Below are 21,419 nucleotides of genomic sequence, written 5' to 3'. Positions count from 1 at the left end.
TATTCATCTTCTCGACACTTTTGTCTCACTTGATATGATATTAATTTATTGTAATATCTTTTTATGAGTTGATCGAGACAAAAATGATGAAGCAAGTAGCATGACCGAGAGAGAATCTCCTGAATTTCCCATTCACCAATTTAAGTCCTCTAAAGATCATAATTGAAAATTGGTAGCATTGCCATATATTTCAGAGCCAGAAAAAACAATTTATAGGGATCACACTTTTGCAATGAAATGCGAAGCAGCAAGGCAAGAGTATTGGAAGCATTAGATAATACAGTTGGAGTTCAACAATTCAGCCAATGCTCACTACTAACAAAGGGTGAAGAATATTGAGTCTAAGATGCATTCTGCCATCAAGGTCTACAAATAAGCTCTCCAAGAGGTGATTTGATTTCTGAGTAGTAATGCGATTTATCTTGTTAAATAACGGGGAAAAATATGTTATTATATAAAATAACTAGCAGTAGTTATGCTCTCTATCCTAGCAAAATAACAGTGATGCATATTCTGTACTCAAAATTCTTCAACTCGGACAGCATCCCGGGGTGTTTCATAAGCATCCTTTGGTCTTGACTTCTTAACTCCTGCAGTAAACCATACCTTGTCGGACTTGCAGCTTTCGACTGCCACACTTGTAACCTTAACCCAAACTAGGACCTTTGTCTTCATTCCCTCGATAACTGTGAGCTTTCCCCTAAGGAGAATTCCTTTAACTCGGGTTGCATACCTTATAACAGAGGAATCCTTGAAGCTGACCTCACATGGAGAGGACAAGTAGACAATCAGCTTGGCCTTTGATTCATCAAATTCATAACAGACAACATTCTGGGGAAAGAGCCCTGGTGGTAAATTGTACTCTCGGAGGAGATCCGGCAAGCTTTTCAGTGGCTTTCCTGCAGAAGGAACAAAACCATAGAGGTAAAAGCTAATAGAATACAAACAACTAACAATTCTTTGGAAAAGAACAGATTTGCCCCAGATGTAAAAGCATCATTTGATGGAAAAATCTACAAGAAGTTACTTTATTGCTTTGTCATTGTATTCGAGAAAGCAAGCACTACCAAGTCATGCATAACATTATTCTCAAAAGAAAGATTAAATCAATAACACATGCAAAAGAGAGACCACACCTACAATTACTCTTAATTTGGAAGAACAAGAAGCTGAGGCATGCCAGAGGAGGAGATTAATCACAGATTGAACATCACATTAGTGAAAATATATTCCTACATTCAAACAGGGTGGTCAATTATAACGCAACTACGTGATAGTTGACTGTGACACTAGATTTCTAGTTTGTATTCCTCATTCAGAGATTGATGATATTTACCTTCATTGACTAATGTCAATGTTCAGGCAAGGGGTAGGAAATGAAATTTTCAAGATATAGTAACAGTTGATGGCAAAGCTCTTTATTTTTCCCCTTCTAATAGTTGAATTGGCGAGAAGGATTTGAGTTTGGGACCTCTTTTTATGGAGGAAGGTACGCCTACCAATTAGACTATGCAAAGCATTTCAAGAGTACAAATAATTAGGTGCTGCCACTTCTCTTGACTTGCAAATATATGATAACTTTCTACCCTGTCTATGCTTTGCCACACTAACACACACACAAGTGAACACGAGTAAGCATGTATAGTTCTGTACCTTTCAGTTTGTTGAAAATCCATTTTGCCTTCTCTTCAACAGTGTTTGAGAAAGTCTGCATTGGTAAGCCACATTTCGGAGAAGGTTAAAGAAGCATCAACTTTATAAACATAATGCCACTGGCAAGCATGATTCAAAGTTGGTGTTAGTACTAGCCCTTCTTTTCTCGAGACATCAGAGGATCACACAAACAGATAAAAAATGATTTTAAAGTCCCTTCCCACTCAAAATTTTCAATTTCATTCATTTGACAAATATATGGTGCTTAAAAACTTTAATGAATCTTCTAAAGCTCAAACCAGTGATGCCTTTTCGCAACTATATACTGATAAGATACACTAATTTTAACATAAGCAGCTGTTCGGGTACTCGATAACTAGGAATAAACCATTTAGGAAAGTGAAATGTTTAAACAATATTCATTAATGAAAAGAATCTCGTGCTAGAGATCTACAGTCAGTTTGCAATGATTCCACATGTAACAAATAAACTTATGGGAAAAGTGATATGAGTGAAATCCCACTCCAAGACCAAAACTCTCATTGCCCCAAATTATATCAAATTATGCAAAATCAAATCACTTCCAAGACAATACCCTAAAAAAAGAATCACTGCCAAGACAAAATGCAATCCTTATCATCTGACATGAAGAAATGTATGTCCAAAACATAAATTTGTAACAGAGAAATAGCAAACCAAAATGTAGCAATGATCAAACATTTTCATCTCAGTAATCCATTTTCTCAATCTGTTTTCATTCAATTTCATAACCCCATCACTCAAGTCACTATTTTTCCTTAGAAAAACCCCCAACAGATCTTACATTTCACCAGCAATTCCATACCGCCGACACAAAACTATCAAAAGAGTATCCTTATATCAACCCACATTACATAGCCATGAAGCAAAAACGCTAACATAAGACTAAGGGAAAAACCAAAAACCAAAAAGAAAACCAAGAAAAAAGAAGAGATGAACATAAACAAAAAGAAAAACTTCACTTACAGAGAGGTCTTCAGTAATGTTAGAGAACTCCTCCTTAGCTTTCTTCGAGATCCATAACCCACCAACTTTCAAGCTTCCAACTTTCGTCAATGCTTTCTCCATTTCCTCTCTATGTCTCTGTCTCCCTCTCTCTCAAGAAAGAGCAAACCTTTCCTCTTTTGAGTGAGTTCAAGAGTTAAGCACAAAGCAAAAGACAAATCCCAAAAAGGCTCAAAACAAACATCTAGCTCTTAGCTGTACAGTGAAGACGAATAAAAAAAGCGGCTGTCTTTGCCTCTTTGGTGGGTTTCTCCAGAATTTAACCCTTTTTGAAGGGTGTTTCTGTAAATTTGAAAATGACATTGAGGCTGCGAATCTGTTGTCATTTTCCAGATTTTCCGCTCTTCGTACGTAATTTGAGTGTGGACTCTGTTTATCCCCAAATGGCTTTAATCCAAGTTTTAAAATTCTTTTATTTCCTTTTTTATCCATAAAAATAATAATTACGGATTAATTAAATTAAATGTCTAGTAGTATCTAATAAAATCTTTACTTTGGAGCTAAGTTTATCCGATATTTATAAAATTTGAATATTCTATTAAATAATAAAAGTCGGGTTAAAATGTTTTAAACATAATAAGTGTCTTGTTCATTGACATCTAGATCCGAGACAAAAAGGACAAAACTATGCAAACAGTAGACAAAAAAAAGTTATACTTGAGGCAGCTATGTCAAGAAAAGGAACAAAGATGATAAGGTAATTGATAGAAGATTGATGAAGTCTTCTAATTTTAATCCATTTATGTGCAAAAATACTTAATGATTATGCTCTAATATTGTAATGTGATGATGTGATGACTAAAGAAGCAATCTCACATGGTGGGGATCAAGTTTTATTCAATTTCCAGCTCAAAAGTTGAAAATGACATCCATTTAACAAAGTTTTCAATATTGTAAATATAAACTGAAATGAAAATATACTGTAGAGATGCTGCCTTTTCTGAACTGAATGTGGATGCAACTCTGGCTTGCAGCTGGCAGTCGCTGCCTAATGGTGTGCTGTAGAAGGGAAGAGGTTCTCTGATTTGAAAACCTTTTCGTTTCTTATGAAGAAAATAACTAATGGAGATTTGCTGAGAAAGCTGTGCTATGAAACTCGAAAACGCTGTGATTTAACCTGATAAAAGATATTGATGTTCACAAAAGGATGTGGTTTCTTCTCCCTTGTTGGTCAGTCCAGCCTCCTCAACAGGTATTCAACCTGAACTTTCTTTGTTAAGGGCATGATCCAATTGTCATAGAGATAGCCAACCAGATATGGCTGGATTTTGTATACAGGATCTGCATCTGCTGTATCATCAGTCTGGTTTAGCTCTTGAGCATACGCTTTGGTTTTCATTGCCACTCTCTTCTTCACTGCTGCTTCCACAGTTACATATGTCAGCAACTCCGTCAAACGAGAGCTGTCCTGCTAGATGCAAATTCCCAAGATAGGAGGGAAGGAAAGGAAAGGAAAGGAAAGGAAAGGATGGACATTTGTTAACTCAGTTGCAAGTATGAAGTAGCCCAAACAAAAAGGATGACTTGGAACAAATGTGAAAGGCACTTTACTTGTGCTCTGATGGCAGCCTCAAAAGCTGTAGGGGATTCTCGAAATTTCGCCTCTGCTACAAACTTACCATACTGAATTCTTTTTGAAAGTGCCTGCAAACCAAGTTAAAAAGTAGGAAAAATAACCAAGGTTTTCAGCAAGGAAACTTTCATGTGGAAATCGATATCAATAAGCTTAGGGATGGCAGTAGACTGGTCAGGGCCACAGGGCATCCTGACGGTTTACACTGCCATGCATGCTTCCAGCAACAATCAATCTGGGAGGCAATTCCTAGGATCATTTTTCATTGTGGGGATTGATATGCCAATGGAGGGCAATTGAACAAGCAACCATGGTGGGTTATGTCAATTGAATAATAGACTATTATGTTTATTTAACTAAAATTGGCATATAAAATAGAATAATGCAAAACTTATGATGAAAATTGAAAACTAAAAGCCAGCTTAAAGGCACACCTGCAAGCAAATTGTATCGCAAACAGCACTAGACCCATAGTTACCATCATCTCCCATTCGCACCAATCTTGGTAGAATATCTCCGAAATACACAGTCAAAATCATATCGTTTATATTAATTGAATCAGCACAGGGATGCAAAACCTAGTATTAATCAGAAGAAATGCCCAATGGTTAATGGATATGGCAAAAGCTATGAATGGAAATATGTGATAACTGCTAATCAAAGTGACAATATCTGTCAATGAGTAAAGGGTTTCACTCTTGAATGGAAATATATTCTTGAGGGTCAGGGTCTCGCTCTCATCCATCCTTTGCTTCTTTGAAAACATGTACGACGAGAATACCGGCAACTGTCAGAAACAAGTCGATATCTTTTTTATGCGTTACAGGTATGCATCACAGGGGAAGAGATGGAAAATATTTTGATCTAATGGTCTGTTTCAAAACTAGCTTTCTTTTGTATAAAATAACCATTGGATTAAACATTTTTTCCCTTCACTTCCTCCTTTTTGTCTTCCCGACTGAGAAAAACTTTGAAAAAGGACCTCTTTTCACCACTTTTCATTTGCTGAAGTACTCAAGAAATCCCATAATGAATGAACAAAATCATAAACCAGGAAGGAAAACTAAGTACCCAACAAGGACAGAAAAGAAAAGAACAACATTTCATCTCACCTTATGGCTGACGAAGGTGAGGAAACTCGCAGAGAGGGAGACACATTGGCACCAAAGTTCGAACCCACAACTTTGAGAGTTGTTCTCTGTGTGAAAGGAGATTTGGGTGTTGCAAATTTCGCAGCATTCTGGTTCAGAATGGAAGCAAATGATTGCCCAAGTAGCTTCGACTCCATTGATGTTCTTTTCAGACAAACTGACAGAGATAAGATACACAGGAGAATAAAACGCTGACCAGTCTCTCTCGCCTTGTTCACGTTCTGGCACCTGCTATTTATATTATTTCAGGCACCTAAGTTTTGGTGTGATTTGATGATGGTTACCAAAATAATCACAATATTAACCAGATTTTACGGAATATGATCAAAATTATAAATTATTACTTATAATGTTAAAAACTGACGTGATAGTATTAAAATTATTACAACATTTATCAGATTTTACAAAATATCACCAAAATTATAAATTAATATTTACAATAATAAAAATTGACTTGGCATTAGCAAAATTATTAGGACATTTAGCAAATTTTTTGAGATATTACCATAATTACAAATTATTACTTATAATAATAAAAACTGACATGGTATTACCAAAATTATTACAATATTTACCAAATTTTACTTAATATTACCAAAATTATAAATTATTCCTCAAAAGATGAAAAAAAGCAAATGCAATAAGAGTATTACATAATTACGTGGAAAATTTTACGGATCTTATATCAGTAAGAGATAGAATGAGTGTTGTCTTATAAGTAAGGACTTCTGTCACGAATCTCATATCGGTAAGAGATGGAGTGAGTTTTGGGTATATAAACATAGACCTTTCATCACTTAGAAGAATCCTTCTGTAGGTAAAGAGCTAATGTAACGAGGGCATTGCACAATAGGTGAGGTGAAATGTCACAGATCCTATATCAGTAAGAGATACGATGGTCTTAGATATATAAACATAGGCCTTCCATCATCTATCAAGCATTACTTTTGAGTTAAAAAGGTGGATTCATGATACCTTCTTTCATAAAATGTGAACTTGTAATAAATGGTATTAGAACTCACCTAAATCTTAACTAATGTGGGACTATATATGACAAATGGCATCAAAGCTTACCTAAATTTTCACTAATGAGATATAATGGGTATTTGGTATATAAACATAAGTATTCTATCATTTATCAAGCATTTCTTTGGAGTTAAAAAAGTGAATTGTGACACCTTTATTCATAAAATGTGAGCTTATAATAAATGGTATCAAAGCCTACTTGAATCTTCACTAATGAGATATGATTGGTCTTAGATGTATAAACATAGGTACTCCATCTCCTATCGGGCATTTCTTTTGAATTAAAAACATGGATTCGTGACACTTTCATTCACAAAATGTGAACTTATAATAAGTGGTATCAGAGCTTACATAAGTCTTTACTAACGTGAGACTGTTTGTGATAAGTGGCATTGGAGTCTACTTAAATTTATACTAATGTGAAACTATTATGTGAAAAGATTGGTGTTTGGCTTAGAGTCTTATTTTTTTTAGCTTAAAAACTATTATTAAAATTAAGTTAAAACTATTTGATAAATTTATTTTTACAAACTCTTTTTTATAGATAAGTTGTTTGGCAAAACATTTATATAAGCTTTAATTTTGATTAAAATTATCATAAAAAATATTTAATAAATAACTTTCTATTAATCACAAATTCTTTTATTCACAAAGGAAAAAAGTTAATTTCAGTTTTTATCTATTTAAAATAAAATTTTGAAAATATAAAAAATATTTTTATATAATATAAAGTTTATAATTAATAATAAATTATAAAAAAAAGAGTTTCACAGATAATTTATAAGTAACACATACTTCATAAATAACTTATAAATAAATGATTTCTATTTTCCATCAATGCAGCAACTTTTTGATTGCGAACTCTAGTCATGTAACTATCATCCAATACTTTTCTATAATTACATGAATCCATTTCTTTATCATCACTTCTTTCTTTTTGACTCTTAGGAATATAATTGGGATTTCGATTACATATACCAAACTCTTTATCTATAACACCATACTATTTAATATAGTTATGAAGTATCATTGTTGCAATGATAATCTGTTCCTATTTTATCAACGAAAATGGCTTCATATCATGTAAAGTATGTCACATGTTCTTCCAAATTCTAATTGTTCATTCAATGATGTTTCTTAATGTATAATGTCTATAGTTGAATGTTTTTTCTAAACCTTCTAGCAGACTACAACCTCTAAAATCAAGAGTGTAATATTTTTCTCCTTTATAGAATGCTAGATACTTTTTCATAATAGGATAACCAACGTTCATTATATAATATTTACTTAAGAAAAAAGTTAAAGATTTCAGTATTAACTCATTAGAAAACTTCAAGAGATAAATATATAAAATGGTAAACTTTATATCATAAAAATTATAAGTTGTAGTTTTCGAAGGGTGAGGGAATACATTTTTCATTTCTTCAAGCATAATTCAAAAGATACGGGTGTCATATGTAGTGCCAAACCAACCAACAGCCACAACAGTAAAAAAACATATCAAAGTCACACACTAACATGACATTGTGTGTTGGCTATGCTTTTCGGCTAATAAAATGAATTTAACCATTTGCAACAAGAATAACAGGAACATATGATCCATCTGTAGCACTAATGCATCTTTGAAAATAAGATCAATATCTACGACCATTTTTAATTTTGGATAGAACTTCTGCAAATTAAAAATTTAGAGCCCTGACAATTTCATTGGCCAATAAACATAACTATCTAACATTTCATCGAACTTTCTACTTATAGTCTCTCTTGATTTTCCAATTAGATTAGTCTACACAAATATCAAAGAAAAAGAAACTTTTAAATGACGAGTATATGTAAAATAATTTACAATAATTAAAACATATAAAATTTAAAATACTTACTTTTATTTTGGCTTCCCACAATGCGGCATTAGCTTTAATAGTTCCCATCTCATGGTTTTAACCCAACTTTGTTTTTTTGGGATTCAATTGTTTTCATAAAGTCCATCCATTCTTGAGACTATCCAGTCTATTTTTTAATTATTTTTTAAAATAGTTTTTATTAATATGAGTATTAAATTCCTCTACTATAACTTCTCATTTTTTAGTTTTGAATGAAATTTTTAGTTTTTCACACTTACTAATCACATCCGTACAAACTTAAAGTAAGATTTTGGTAGTGACTAAATTTCACTTTGCATTATATTTTAGTTTTTCTGTTACTAGGTCTTTTATTTTTTATTTTTTTAGTAGTCTTTGTAGAGCGAGGTGAAGGAGAGGGAGATTGCGATTTGCATTGGAAAGAGGTGATTTGCAAAGAGATTGAGAGGAGAGAGAGATCGATTGAGAGGGGATATTTTTTTAGAGGGTAATGTTGAAATTTTTTTTTAATAGTTGAGGACATTTTTGAAATATAAAAAAAATTTCTAAAACGCTGACGTGGTTTCAAAAGGAGAGAAAAGAAAGTTCATTTATAGAGCTTTTCCTAAAATTTTTTTTTTTAGATTTTGTTTTTTAAAAAAGAGTTTTTTTTTTTTAAAGAACTTCTGAAAATTCTATTTGGTTTAGCTTTTATTTTGAAGAGATAGATAAATTAGAAAAACAAAAAAGGCCAAACAAGCACTTTTACCTAAAAACTTTGCTTCACTTAATAGATATGTTTTTTAAAATTGAAATGTGGGCTAATCTTTGGTAAGTGGTTTTAGAACTTATCCAAAACTTCACTAATGTAAAACTCTCATGAGAGATACTACTGATAAGTGGTATCAGAACTTATCTAATTTTCACTAATCTGGAGTCCTCATGAGAGATACTAATGATAAGTGATATCAAAACTTATCTAAATCTTCATTAATGTGTGACCATTATGAGAGATATCAAAGTTGAGGAACATCCAAATCAAAGTGTGTCTCATTTTTTTATAGGTGAAAGAAGTAGTACAATAAGGGTGTTTAACAATTAGATGAGATAGAATGTCATGAATCCCACATTAATAAAAGAATGAGCTTTCTTCACTAAATTTTATTGTAATTTGATGTTAGTTACCATATTTACCATTATAGCTATTTTGAACTTTCTTGGTTTGGTATTAATTTAATTTTTTTATTTTTTTAAAACATATTATTTTCACTATTAAGAAATAAAATTTTTTTGACTAATGATAAAATAAGAATAAAAAATTTGGTGTGACATTATCAAAAGTATTATAGAATTTATTAGATTTGAAGCGATATTACCAAAATTATTAATTATTAATTATAATAATAACTAGTTATTATTATAATTTTAGTAAGTAATTGATAAAAGATTTTTACTATTGTGAATATTAGAATTAACACTGACGTGATATTATCAAAATTATTACAAAATGTATCAGATTTGACGAGTTATAAATAAAATTATGAATTATTATTTATAATAATAAATGATATATTATGTGATTTTTGTAAGTGATTGATTAAAAATTTCTAGTTATTGTAAAAATAAAAATAAAAACTGACGTGGCATTACCAAAATTGCTACAACATATATCGAATTTAACGAAATATTACTAAAATTATAATTTATTACTTACAATAATAAATGGTATATATTATATGATTTTGGTAAGCAATTGAACAAATATTTATTGTGAAAATAAGAATAAAAATTGACGTGACATTATCAAAATTATTACAAAATTTACCAGATTTGACGAGATATTACTAAAATTACAAAGTACTAGTTAAGAGATAAAGATAAGTTTTAATATTATGAATAAAGACGTTCTTTCATTTAATATGCATATTGTTTGAGTTGAAAAAGTGGATCCATGACATATAGTATCAGAGTTTATTCAAATATTCACTGATATGGGAACTTTCATAAGAGATACTAAGATTGAGGTAAGCTCAAATCAAGATGAGTTTCTTTCCTTTATAGGTAAAAAAGCTTGTGCAACGAAAGCGTTACAGAATTAGATGGGGAAAAATCATTGATCTCATATCAGTACAAAAATCATTGATCTCATATCAGTATAAATAAAGGTTTTCCTTCACTTAATAAGCATATTTTTTGGGTTGAAAATTTGGGCTCATGAGACGAATAAAAATTAACATGGTAATTACTATGAAAGTTTAAAATTCATCAAATTTGATGTATTTTTACCATAATTATGAAAATTGACAATTCAAATGACTTTATTAAAATTAACGTAAAAATTAAAAAATCACAAGATTTGATGTGTTATTATTATAATTATGAAAATTGAAAATTTATAAGATTTCATTACCGAATTTGCCATAAAAATTAAAAATTTACTAGATTTTATGTCTCATTACCAAAATTACAACAAAAATAGATTACCTCAATCAATGTAACCACAAATTAATGAATAAGAATAGAAATTGATGAGCTATTTAGAAATATAAAAATTCAAAATTCAAAAGATTTTATTATCAAAATTACTATGAAAGTTAAAAATTTACAAGATTTAACTTGTCATTAACCATAATTACAATAATAGTAAATTCGTTAGATTTTATTATCAAAATTTTCATTAAAAAAATTCACAAGATTTAACATGTCATTACTATAATTACAACTTATGACTATAATAATAACCAACAGTATATTATGTGATTTTGATAAGTAATTGTCAAATACTTGATCTCATTTTATTTTGTTAGAGGGGGATTAGAATTAAATTTTTAAATAATGGATACACGTACTCATCATTGAACTAAATAATCAATGCAAATGCTTCTTATTGTTACGATATCAAATCAAAATCCAAACTCTTAATTGCTGTTGTTGTTGTTATTGCAATGAACCCATTGAACCATTAATCCAAAAGAAACTTAAAAAAGGAAAGGGGAGAGTAATAAATTAATTACAACAAGAACAAGAAGAATAAACAAACTTATAGTTTTTTTAATTATTTTTTATAATATATCATTAATGAAATTTTAAAATTTTTAAAAATAAATTTTAACAAATACACAAACTCTCATTGAAGATTAAAAATAAGTACAATTGATGAAGGCAATAAAAATCAGTACTACCTTGCCCTATGCATGAACTTCTTTGCCATATGATATGCACCCTCCAAACTTTTCCTAAACTTTAGCAAATCAAGCTTGACATTTTGTTCCTTCAAATATATGTCCATAATCTCTATTGGCCACCCTTTCTTCTGAAGAGCATAAGGATCTTTTAACAACATATTATCTTTTCCATATTTTTTAACTAAGCTACTTTCTTCAACCCCAATCTTATATTCAATATACTCCAAGTTTAAGCCTCTTGCCACTCTCCCAAAGAACACATCCGCTGCCCAATCAACCCCAATTGGAACTACTTGTATGAACACTGACCTCGGTCGGAGGAACAATGCATGCGTAAGACCTGCCCCATGCACCCCAACCATTGCATGGCTCGAATTTATCAATGCGTAGGACTCATCAAGAGATGTGTCACGCCTTGGTTCAAATACAATGACATCAAATCCAATTTCTTTCATTACTTGAATTACTTCTTCTTGATTCATTATCGTCCGTGCTACATTGTGTCTGCGACTCACTAGGATGAGGCGTGGCCGGCTCAAGGAGTTTGGACAATGGTGAGGAGAGGAAACCAGACTTCGACTGCCGTCATAGGCTTTTTCTAGGAGATGTCGGAAATGCATGAGTGTTTTCGAGCTTGGTATTAATGTTTGGTCTATAGTCATGAAACCGTGTGACATGAGGCCTAAAGTGGCTGAAGGAAAACAATGTGTGGCACTATCCTTTTCAAGTGTGACAATAGGGTGCTCGCTGAAAACCTTTAGTAAATCTGCATACTTACTGGGCCACCAATCACGGGCCTGCGAGACCACCATGATGAAATCACGGTTAGGGAAGATAGAACTTGCGGTGATGAAGAGAGGGAGAAACCCATCATTGAAATCATGGAAGAAATTTCCAGTGTACCCTCCCGCACTGAACACAAGGGCCGGAGCATCGTGTTGGATCTTGCATGGTGGGCTTGGTGGGCCAGAGGTGAGAGAGAGCTCCTTGATTTGGGCCATGATGTAATCCTCGTATTTTCTCGGGTACGGCTTTATTTTCTCCACTTGGACGGTGCTGGTGGGGGCCACCATGAAGAATGTGGAGGTGGTGGGGTCCAAGACCGTTGGGCCGTCAATAGAGCAGAGATCGTAGCGCAGATAGGTACGGTTGCAGCTGATCTGGCTAGTCAATGGTAGTTGTTCTTGTTGGGCACGTGGCATAGGTTGGCTGTTCTGGCTTTTCACAGTTTGCATTGCGACACGTGTTTTTTCTGCTATTTAAAAAAAATACAAAATTTCTTAAATAATGAACCCTATTAGTATCAGAAATGACAACTGTTCAAATTTCATTATAAAATTAAAAATTCATATTATAATGTGAAATTTAACCGAAATAAATATAATTGTCCAACCCAATGTTATTTGATTAGTTTATATGATTTATCTATATATATATATATATATATAACTATTATAGCATGAGGTACAAAGACTTTTAAGTAAATATTAGTACTAATATAGAGAAGACTACCTTATTGTTTAACTTAGCTAATCATCTATTTATTTAAATGGTTTATATTTTATACAGTTACAGTGTAATAATATTTATATATTATCATTTAATTATAGAGTGTCATTTCCTATATATACATATGTATATATATATATATAAATTCAAACTAAATATACAAGTAAAAAGTAAAAAAAGACACTATAGGTAGTATCTTAGCAATGAGTACCGAAAATAAAAACAATAATATTTTTATATTTTGAGATGAATATGACCCAACAATTTGATTTTGAGATTTTTAATTTGAAAGTTAATTAAGAAGTTTAAATTATAAAACAAAATTTGATCAAATCTATAAGATAAAAAGAAATAGTATGTTTATAGTACAAAATATTTGTAACAAAACTTAATTTAATTGGATAGAATGTAATTCAATAAAATAGTATAATAAGTAACATTTAAATTCTCCAAATGAATTAAGTCAATGAACCAAATTTAAGAAGAAGACAAAACTAACTACACAGATGCCGATTCCACATGTTAAGTTGGTAGATCAGCAACTTTAGATTCCCATGAACTATAAAAAAAATTATATAAACATCAAATATACTTAATATTATTTTCTTAAAAGACATAAAAATTAATAATCAGTCTCTAAATTTTTTTTTATTTTCACAGAGATTATTAAGATATAAGCTTTGAACGTTAATGTATTTTATGTTAAATTTTGAATTTTTTATAATATAAATATTTAATATTTTTAATATAAAACAGTAAAAATAAATTTGTAATACAAAAAAAGATGGAAAGAGTAAATATTAATTTTGTCGTTACTATTATTATTATTTTTATTATTCAGCGACACAACAAGAATCAACGCAAAGAGCTGAGTGGTCGAATTTGTGTGTGGTTGGTGGAAACAGACAAAACCCTCCAACGCATCCACAGCGAAATTTAAGGCGTTTCATGTTACCGGGAACCGTACCTCGACTGATCTTGGTCGGAAACACCGTCGTCGTCGTTGCTGTTATGTTGTTTATCCTCGAGGTTGACGACAGGCTCATCGTATGAAACCACAGCAACAATAAGCAAAACAGGATCGTGGCAATGGCTGCTGCTTTCGAAGCCCTTCCCTTCTTCATCGCCTGGGATATATATATATATATATATATTTATAATCCTTTCAGAAATTAATGCTGCAAAACATTTGAACGGCAAAAATCTTTGCTTTAATGGCTACTAAGATTTCGTTTTGAAGACATGCAAAGGTAAAGATGGAAGCAGGGGATGCAGCCTTGCAGGGGAGGTTAATGCCATGGCATGCAGCTAGCTGCCTAGGGAAGAAAAGAATCGTTAAGAATTCACATTCTGCTGAAAAACTGTACCTGAAATCTATCTGGAAATGGGAATTGAACAGAGAAGTAGTGCTGGCTTCTGGAGGCTTAGCTGCTGAAGAACATGAATTATTTCTTTGGGGAGAGATAATGGAAGTAAAGACAGAGTACTAGAGAGATTACTTTGCAGCTTGTAATCCGTCTGTCAATATTTAGGAATTAAGGACAGAAAAAGGGTTGTCGGCAAACACTAAACAAGCCATCAAATTTTGGACTTAATTAGCTAACTTGTTTGAATAATTATAACCTTATTCTCCCTAATGAAAATAAATACAATAAAATAAAAGGGATTGGTTCTTCGATCTGACACTGACGTGCATGCATATTTCAAAAGCATTTCGGCCACTTTACATTGTTTTTCATGAATAAATGAAATAATTCAACATATTGACTCTTTCCTTGTGACAATTGCTTACTTTTCTTTATTATTTTTTCACAAGAAATTCCAAGAATTAATGCGCATTTGAGGGCAACCACAAACATGAAAATATATATACCGCTACCTACCTAGAAATAAATGGCACGAAACAGGGTTTGAAGATCTTCATGCCCCCTTTTTAAAAAGTAAGTACAAACTTCTATGCTACTGCTTATTGAAATTTGGCTTAAATCGTAAAAAAGGTTACTAAAAACGTTATTGTATCGTGATTAATTTTTTTTATTTAGAATTAAATAAATTTTTTATCTTAATGAAAATTTGATTGATTTTAATATTAATATCAATTAACTTTTTTAATCATGTAATATATGACGTGATGAGTAAGTGTCGTCATGCAGTAATTGACATGTTCAAATTGGGTTGCATTTTTTGATCTTGTTAGCTCTCACATGATCACATTAACTTACCAAGTCATATGTGATATGGATAAAAAAAGTTAATTAATATTGAGTCTAACGATGATTAAATTTTTATTAAAATTAAGAACTTATTTTATCTTAAATCAAAATTTAAAATTTATTTAAATGTAATAAACAGGAAAAGATTTAATTGAAGAAATGGTTAGAATACAAGGGTTTCTTTAAGATTCAAGCCTTGAAATAATGTTGAACCACCTTTTGTATATGGGAATTATCGTCCACACAAACATTCATCCCTCTTTCTCCATGAACACCTTGGCTTTCCTATAAGCTTCCTTCAAACATTCCCTAAACCTAACCAAATCTAGTTTAACATTTTGTTCCTTCAAATATATTTTCATAACATCAAACGACCACTTCTTTCCTTGAAGGCCAGCTGGATCCTTAATCATCATATCGTCCTTGTCATACTTCTCCACCAGGCTACTCTCCTCTACATCAATCTTATATTCCATGTACTCTATCCCCATCGCCCTGGCTGGTTCCCCATGGCACATCTTTCCCGCCCAGTTAGTCCCAAGCGGCATCACTTGCACCAGCACCGACCCCGGCCGGAGGAACAAAAAGTGTGTAAGTGCTGCCCCGTGTATCCCAACCATTGCATGGCTTGAATTTAGCAACGCATAAACTTGGTCCAACGAAGTCTTAACCGTTGGCTCAAACGAAATGACATCAAACCCGATCTCCTCCGCTACTCGCTTTGCTCCATCTTTGTTCAAAATTTCTCGTCCTTGGCCTATCAGTCGGTTAATAAACACGAGTCGCGGCCGCCTACTGAATTTCGGAAATTCATTAGAGATGGAGTAAGGGTTGTTCTTGCCATGACCAAGTGCTTGGTCTAGGAGGGCACGGAAATGAAGTAACGTTTGTGACGAGTTTGGCATTAATGCCATGAAACCATATGATATGAGGCCTAGTGTGGCGGAAGGAAAACAGTGCGTGGAAGTATCATTGTCGAGGCTTACTATTTTGTGTGTGCTGAAAACATCAAGCAAATTTCGGTACTTGCTTACCCACCAATCACGTGCCTTTGAGACCACAAGGATGACATCTTGGTTCTGATAGATGGAGTTGGCGGTGATGAAAAGTGGGATGAACCCATCATTGAAATCATGGAAAACGTTTCCCGTGTACCCTGCCGCACTGAATACAATGGCCGGGGCCTTATGTCGGACTTTGCATCGTGGGCCCGATGGGCTCGATGTGATGGTCAGCTCTTTGATTCTGGCCATTGGAAAATTCTCCCATTTTCTAGGATAGGGCTTGATTTTCTCCACCGTGGACTGTGGACTGGATGTGGTGGGGTCCATAAGGAAGAATGTAGAAGTGTTGGGGTCCACGACAGTCTGGCCATTGATCGAACAGAGATCATATTCTCTATGGGAACGGTCGCAGCTGATAATTTGTCTCCGTGGAGGGGATTGCTGAGGTGGCAGTGCCTCTTTCCCTATTGCTTTTATTAGCGGTTCCTGCGGTCTCATTGGTTTCAGTTCTAAACGTTCCGATTCTGCAATCACAAACAATGTCACGGCTAAATTAGCTCGATCAATTCGTGTTAAATACGAATATAGGTTATTGATATTCTAATAAACAAATTGGATACATGTAGATATCTTATTAAAAGACATCCATTGCCATCACTAATCGTGACCTCATACCAAAAATCAACTTCTATCTTCTCATAAAAAAAATAAAGATAAATTTCTATAACATCATGAGAATTAATATTATCTTTCTTGTAAATGGTTTATATTCATTTTTGTGAACCGTAAAAAGGTTTTTTTAAAATTTGAAATTATAATTCAATTCACTTTCTCAAATCTTTATACCAAAATATACCGTTATACTAAAATTTTAACATTTTAGAGCAGTCCTTATCGGCTAAATTAATAGGGAAAACAAGAGAAATAGAGAATAATAAGAAAGAATAAGATATATTTGAACTCAAGAATAGCTTTGGGTCCCAATACTATAAACTATTAGATCATTGAGATTCGACCCTTTGACCACTGAAAATAAAAATTAATAGATACAATAAACGTGATCAACTTTAACACCACGACGTAGTCTTTGACAACAAAGAAAGAGACTGAATAGAAAGTTTCCGAGGCTGCCCTAATCCCTCTATGCAGCAGCCTCCTTCAATCAATCCTAGGCTTCTGGTTTTCAAGATTCTACAATTGCCCTTACAAAGAAGAGAAAAATCTACCATGAACATGCAAAATGGTTTTGGTATAGGGATGCCTGAGAGAGGACTACATCATCGAAGAGAAAAAAACAAAGGTTTTGATAATGCATACATACCTTGAATACCGGTCGAACGAGTTGCAATCAATCTGAAAATGGAGGACAGGTTGATCTCAAATAGAAAGAAAAATGCAAAGAGAGACAGGCACACGATCAGCGTAGCCGCTGAGTTTCTCCTCTTCATCGGAATCATCGCTCTGGCAATGCAAACGGGGAAACCTGGTATTGGATATAAACCCCTTCCTGCTGATCTTGGGATGCTAGCTCTTTCATCAAGTTCTTTTCATGGCTATGATGATATCGAAGAAACCCGTGACATTCTGAACCAAAGAATGGAAACCAAGTGTCAGAAAGAAGGGAAGCTAAGGCTAGAGCATAAGTAATGATTGAGACGTGGAGACATATTTAGCTGGAGGCTCTAAAGGCTCTCTGGCTTGTGAGGTATAAGGGAATGACACAGCTAAATGCCCTTGATGAACCCTATGCGAAAATTCAAGTTAAAGGTTGGAAAGATTGTGAGTTTTATCGTTGAATCTGGAAACTGTGCGAAGCAGACTCTTGAGAGAAGGTTTTCTTTGCCAGGAGACGAAATTAAGGGTCGGGAATGACGGGGTTTGAAGTTTGAGCCCATATGATAGGTTTCTTCACTTGTATGGAACCTAGGCCTTGCTATTAAAGCCCCCCCAAATATTTTAACATGTTTTGCAGTTTCTAATAAATTATTTATTTATTGAAAGTAAAGACACGTGTCAAAAACTAATCCAGTTAACAAATCACATGCACTTAGCTCGGTGTTTTTTATTATTACTAATTTTTGTAACGTTTTGATTTCAAATACAAAAGTACATTGAGTTTTTGTTAGTTAATTATGTCATCAAATTATTACTTTTTTAAAAAAAATTAACTCAAAGAGACTTGCAACATCTACGTTTATAAACTTTTAAAACTCTTTTTACTCCTTTAATGTGAAATTAAAATACTCTATTTACTATAAGTTTTTGATTGACCAAGGAAGGTGTGCTGTTTAATTTCACCCTTTTCCCTCTTATTTTTCCTTCATTTTTATTAAAATTCAACTGGGTTTGAAACAAGAACTAGTATCAAGCCTAAATACAATCCACTCTAGTGGATAAGCATAGAGGTGTCCACGGATTAACTACATTTAAAGATAAATTTGGTAATTTAGAATACGATACAAGAAGACATGAAATTAAATAGATTTGGATTTAATCCTATTATATTTCATGTCTTAATGGCATTGACACAATTAACACATTCAAATATGTTTAATTAATCATGTTAATTATTTTTAAAGGTGTAGAAATGACACATTTAATATTCATGATAGATTTTATTAGTAGGATAATAAATTTTATGTATGTTATTTCTGTTAAATTTTATTATATTAGATGTTATTATTATTTTGTAATAATTATTTTTATAATTATTAATTTTAATTTTAAATAATAAAATTATATTTAATTAAAAATATTTTAATTAAGTTAATCATGTTAAATATGTTAATTGTGATAAAAAATCATATTAATTGTTTAATAATATTTATTAATTATGTCATATTGTATAAAAAACCTTGAAACATTCAATAAAAGAGTTAATTGCATTATGTTACACAGTATTAATATCTATATACATGTTTCAAATCATGACACATATAATTATTTATATTATGTTCATATTTATATTTAATCTTATCATATTTCATGCCATAATCGTGTCGATATAATTAAAACATCAAAATACAAATTGACAAATCTATTTAAAAATGATCATTGGCTACACAACAATCACTAGGTCAATATTTTTAACAATCAAGTCGAGCCTATGGTTATGGACTGGTTCAAATCCAATTTAATATGAAGAAAAATAGAAGTTGTCGTTGGCCAATTTCTTTTTCTATCATTATCAAGGAATAATTCAAAAGAAAATAAAGGACTTGATTCAATTAAATAGGTTTCTTTTTTTCCCTTACAATCTGCTGATAAGATAGATGGAGGAATGATAAGAACGGCAACAGCAGATTTTTCTCTTCCGTGGACGAAGAGGAGATTTAGATTGGGTAGGTCCCACAAAACTAAAGATGGGTTTCCATGCAGAGTGACAGGAACATGGGGTGGTGGGGCTGTGACTGTCCATTGTCCAAGGTACATGGATTGTACTTTCCAAAATAATTTTTCACTGCTGTAGGTTAATTACTATATTTATAGCAGTACTATTTTACTGTTTCAACCTACGAGAAAATTGAAAACGATCTCTACTTTTTCACTTCTCGGGTAATTTTCTAATAGGGTAAATGGATAATAATAATAATAATAATAATAATAATAATGATAATAAATTAACATAATTTTTAATAAAAATATATGAATTATTTAAAAATTTTAAGTAAATTTTTATTTTTTATTATATTTAATTAAATTTATTAATTTAAATTTAAATTAAATAAATTGTTATAATTAATTATCGATTAATTACTATTAATCAAAATGTCATATCATTTTATTCCACACAACATTAAAGTAAAAACTAAAAAATGTCATGATCATATTTCATCATTATTTATTATGAGATCTTAAAAAATTACGTTAATATCACGTGATATACAATAACAAATGATATTTTAATTAATAATAATTAATTAATTATTAATTATAAAAATGTACTTAATTCAAAAATAAAAATATAACTTAATTGAACGTAATAAAAGAATAAAGACTTCTATAACTTATTACGAATTGTTCAAAAACTTTTTTAAATATTATATCTAATAAATTATATTTTTCATCTTGTTGTTCGTCGATGTCTACATTTCATGTCATACGGTAGGTTATACTATACAAAGTGAAGAGGAGAGAGGAAAGAAAATTCGAAAGGAAAAAACCTAATAAGAAACTTTCATATATTAACATTTTAACACTTGTTTTTTAAAAGCAATATGGGACTTGAAGCAAGCCATTATATGTCAAGGGATATATTGCCCAAAAAATTGAAGAATTTGGTTTATCTTATCTATTTTGATCTCTACACTGTTGATATTGTCCTCCCTATCATGACAGCAGAGCAGACACTAGACCTTTTGAGCCCATTTATCAATAAATTGGGCCATAAATTCAAGCAAGGTTGGACTAAGAAAGTAAGGTTTGTCAACTCACTCTTCCTCTTTTGCATTATTGTCCATTTATAGGTACATTCCTTAATGCATTTTTCAAGAACCTAGAGACATAGATAATTAGAGAGAGAGAGAGAGAGAGAGACTTTTGAGGCTACCCTAAGATAGAATGAAGCCAAACCTAATTCCAAATATAGCATGTGATCATAAGAATTATATAGCATATTTTTGAATTATTTGACAAAAAATTAAACTCTTTTAATAAATAAAGTATTGATATACTAATAAATAGACAGATTGAGATTTTGAGACATCTAATATTTTAATTTCTTGTTATTATATTTAAATTTGTAAATTAATTTTCTTTCATATCTGTTTGAAATGTTCATAAATAAAAAAAAAAAAACACCCTTTTATTATTTAGGGTTAGCCCACATGGGTCCAATATTGTTCCATTGGAAATTAACAAGCTTTTATGAGTGTTGGCAAAAGGACTCCTTAATGTGGGAATCATATGGACAAACTTATGAAAGACCTATCATGGAGGCTCTCCAACCCCAATCATGTATTCCATTTCCCCCCCTTTGTTTTTTTGCCTTTGCCTTTTCCCTTTTTTCTCATGGTATGAGTTCTGTAATCAACTAGACATGGCTACAGCTTTCTCAGACACAAGGAATTTGAATGAATGATTTTGGCAATGGTGCTTGTCTTCAATTGCGTTTTCCCAAGGTGCCAAATTTAATTGTTTGAACATGATTGTATCATTATAATTATCATTTAACCGATTGATTAAATATAGTGAATGTTGACAACTCTCATAAAACATTTAACA

The 21,419-nt window shown here is 31.9% G+C and overlaps 4 protein-coding genes across 4 annotated transcripts; all 4 read right to left on the bottom strand.

Annotated features, from left to right (window-relative positions):
• Positions 1-174: 174 nt before the first annotated feature.
• Positions 175-2,940, bottom strand: LOC110428281 (DUF538 family protein (Protein of unknown function, DUF538)). Its single transcript, XM_021444073.2, has 3 exons — positions 2,659-2,940; positions 1,654-1,708; positions 175-899 (listed from the first exon to the last, which is right to left on the bottom strand). The coding sequence occupies exons 1-3, from the start codon at positions 2,758-2,760 to the stop codon at positions 520-522; spliced, it is 537 nt and encodes a 178-aa protein (XP_021299748.1). The 5' UTR covers positions 2,761-2,940; the 3' UTR covers positions 175-519.
• Positions 2,941-3,528: 588 nt separating this feature from the next.
• CM3 (chorismate mutase 3) lies at positions 3,529-5,558 on the bottom strand. Its single transcript, XM_021444251.2, has 5 exons — positions 5,383-5,558; positions 5,006-5,057; positions 4,705-4,848; positions 4,249-4,341; positions 3,529-4,105 (listed from the first exon to the last, which is right to left on the bottom strand). Exons 1-5 carry the CDS (start codon positions 5,556-5,558, stop codon positions 3,869-3,871), a joined length of 702 nt encoding a protein of 233 aa, XP_021299926.1. The 3' UTR covers positions 3,529-3,868.
• Positions 5,559-11,463: 5,905 nt separating this feature from the next.
• Positions 11,464-12,720, bottom strand: LOC110428402 (Glycosyltransferase family 61 protein). The gene has a single exon (XM_021444250.2). It carries the CDS (start codon positions 12,703-12,705, stop codon positions 11,464-11,466), a length of 1,242 nt encoding a protein of 413 aa, XP_021299925.2. The 5' UTR covers positions 12,706-12,720.
• A 2,570-nt stretch (positions 12,721-15,290) lies between these two features.
• On the bottom strand, positions 15,291-18,199 carry LOC110428283 (xylan glycosyltransferase MUCI21-like). Its single transcript, XM_021444076.2, has 3 exons — positions 17,862-18,199; positions 17,518-17,780; positions 15,291-16,720 (listed from the first exon to the last, which is right to left on the bottom strand). Exons 2-3 carry the CDS (start codon positions 17,651-17,653, stop codon positions 15,444-15,446), a joined length of 1,413 nt encoding a protein of 470 aa, XP_021299751.1. The 5' UTR covers positions 17,654-17,780; positions 17,862-18,199; the 3' UTR covers positions 15,291-15,443.
• Between the last annotated feature and the right edge of the window lie 3,220 nt (positions 18,200-21,419).

Source organism: Theobroma umbraticum, unplaced genomic scaffold (assembly GCF_002168275.2).
Source record: "Theobroma umbraticum cultivar Fairchild unplaced genomic scaffold, ASM216827v3 scaffold_31.0, whole genome shotgun sequence".
NCBI classification, from domain to species: domain Eukaryota; kingdom Viridiplantae; phylum Streptophyta; class Magnoliopsida; order Malvales; family Malvaceae; genus Theobroma; species Theobroma umbraticum.
The sequence above is the reverse complement of the archived record's forward strand: the minus strand, read 5'-3'. Positions and strand labels throughout refer to the sequence as shown.

Bases quoted from the DNA above. Each gene is read 5' to 3' on its own strand.
- LOC110428281 (XM_021444073.2), bottom strand. From the start codon at position 2,760: ATGGAGAAAGCATTGACGAAAGTTGGAAGCTTGAAAGTTGGTGGGTTA. The intron at 1,709-2,658 runs GTAAGTGAAGTT...TTACCAATGCAG, and splicing joins ACATTACTGAAGACCTCTCT to ACTTTCTCAAACACTGTTGA. The intron at 900-1,653 runs GTACAGAACTAT...TTCCTTCTGCAG, and splicing joins GATTTTCAACAAACTGAAAG to GAAAGCCACTGAAAAGCTTG.
- CM3 (XM_021444251.2), bottom strand. From the start codon at position 5,558: ATGGAGTCGAAGCTACTTGGGCAATCATTTGCTTCCATTCTGAACCAG. The intron at 4,342-4,704 runs GTGTGCCTTTAA...CTTGGTTTGCAG, and splicing joins GCGATACAATTTGCTTGCAG to GCACTTTCAAAAAGAATTCA. The intron at 4,106-4,248 runs GTAAAGTGCCTT...TGCATCTAGCAG, and splicing joins AGGCTGCCATCAGAGCACAA to GACAGCTCTCGTTTGACGGA.
- LOC110428402 (XM_021444250.2), bottom strand. From the start codon at position 12,705: ATGCAAACTGTGAAAAGCCAGAACAGCCAACCTATGCCACGTGCCCAA.
- LOC110428283 (XM_021444076.2), bottom strand. From the start codon at position 17,653: ATGATTCCGATGAAGAGGAGAAACTCAGCGGCTACGCTGATCGTGTGC. The intron at 16,721-17,517 runs GTATGTATGCAT...TTGTGATTGCAG, and splicing joins TCGTTCGACCGGTATTCAAG to AATCGGAACGTTTAGAACTG.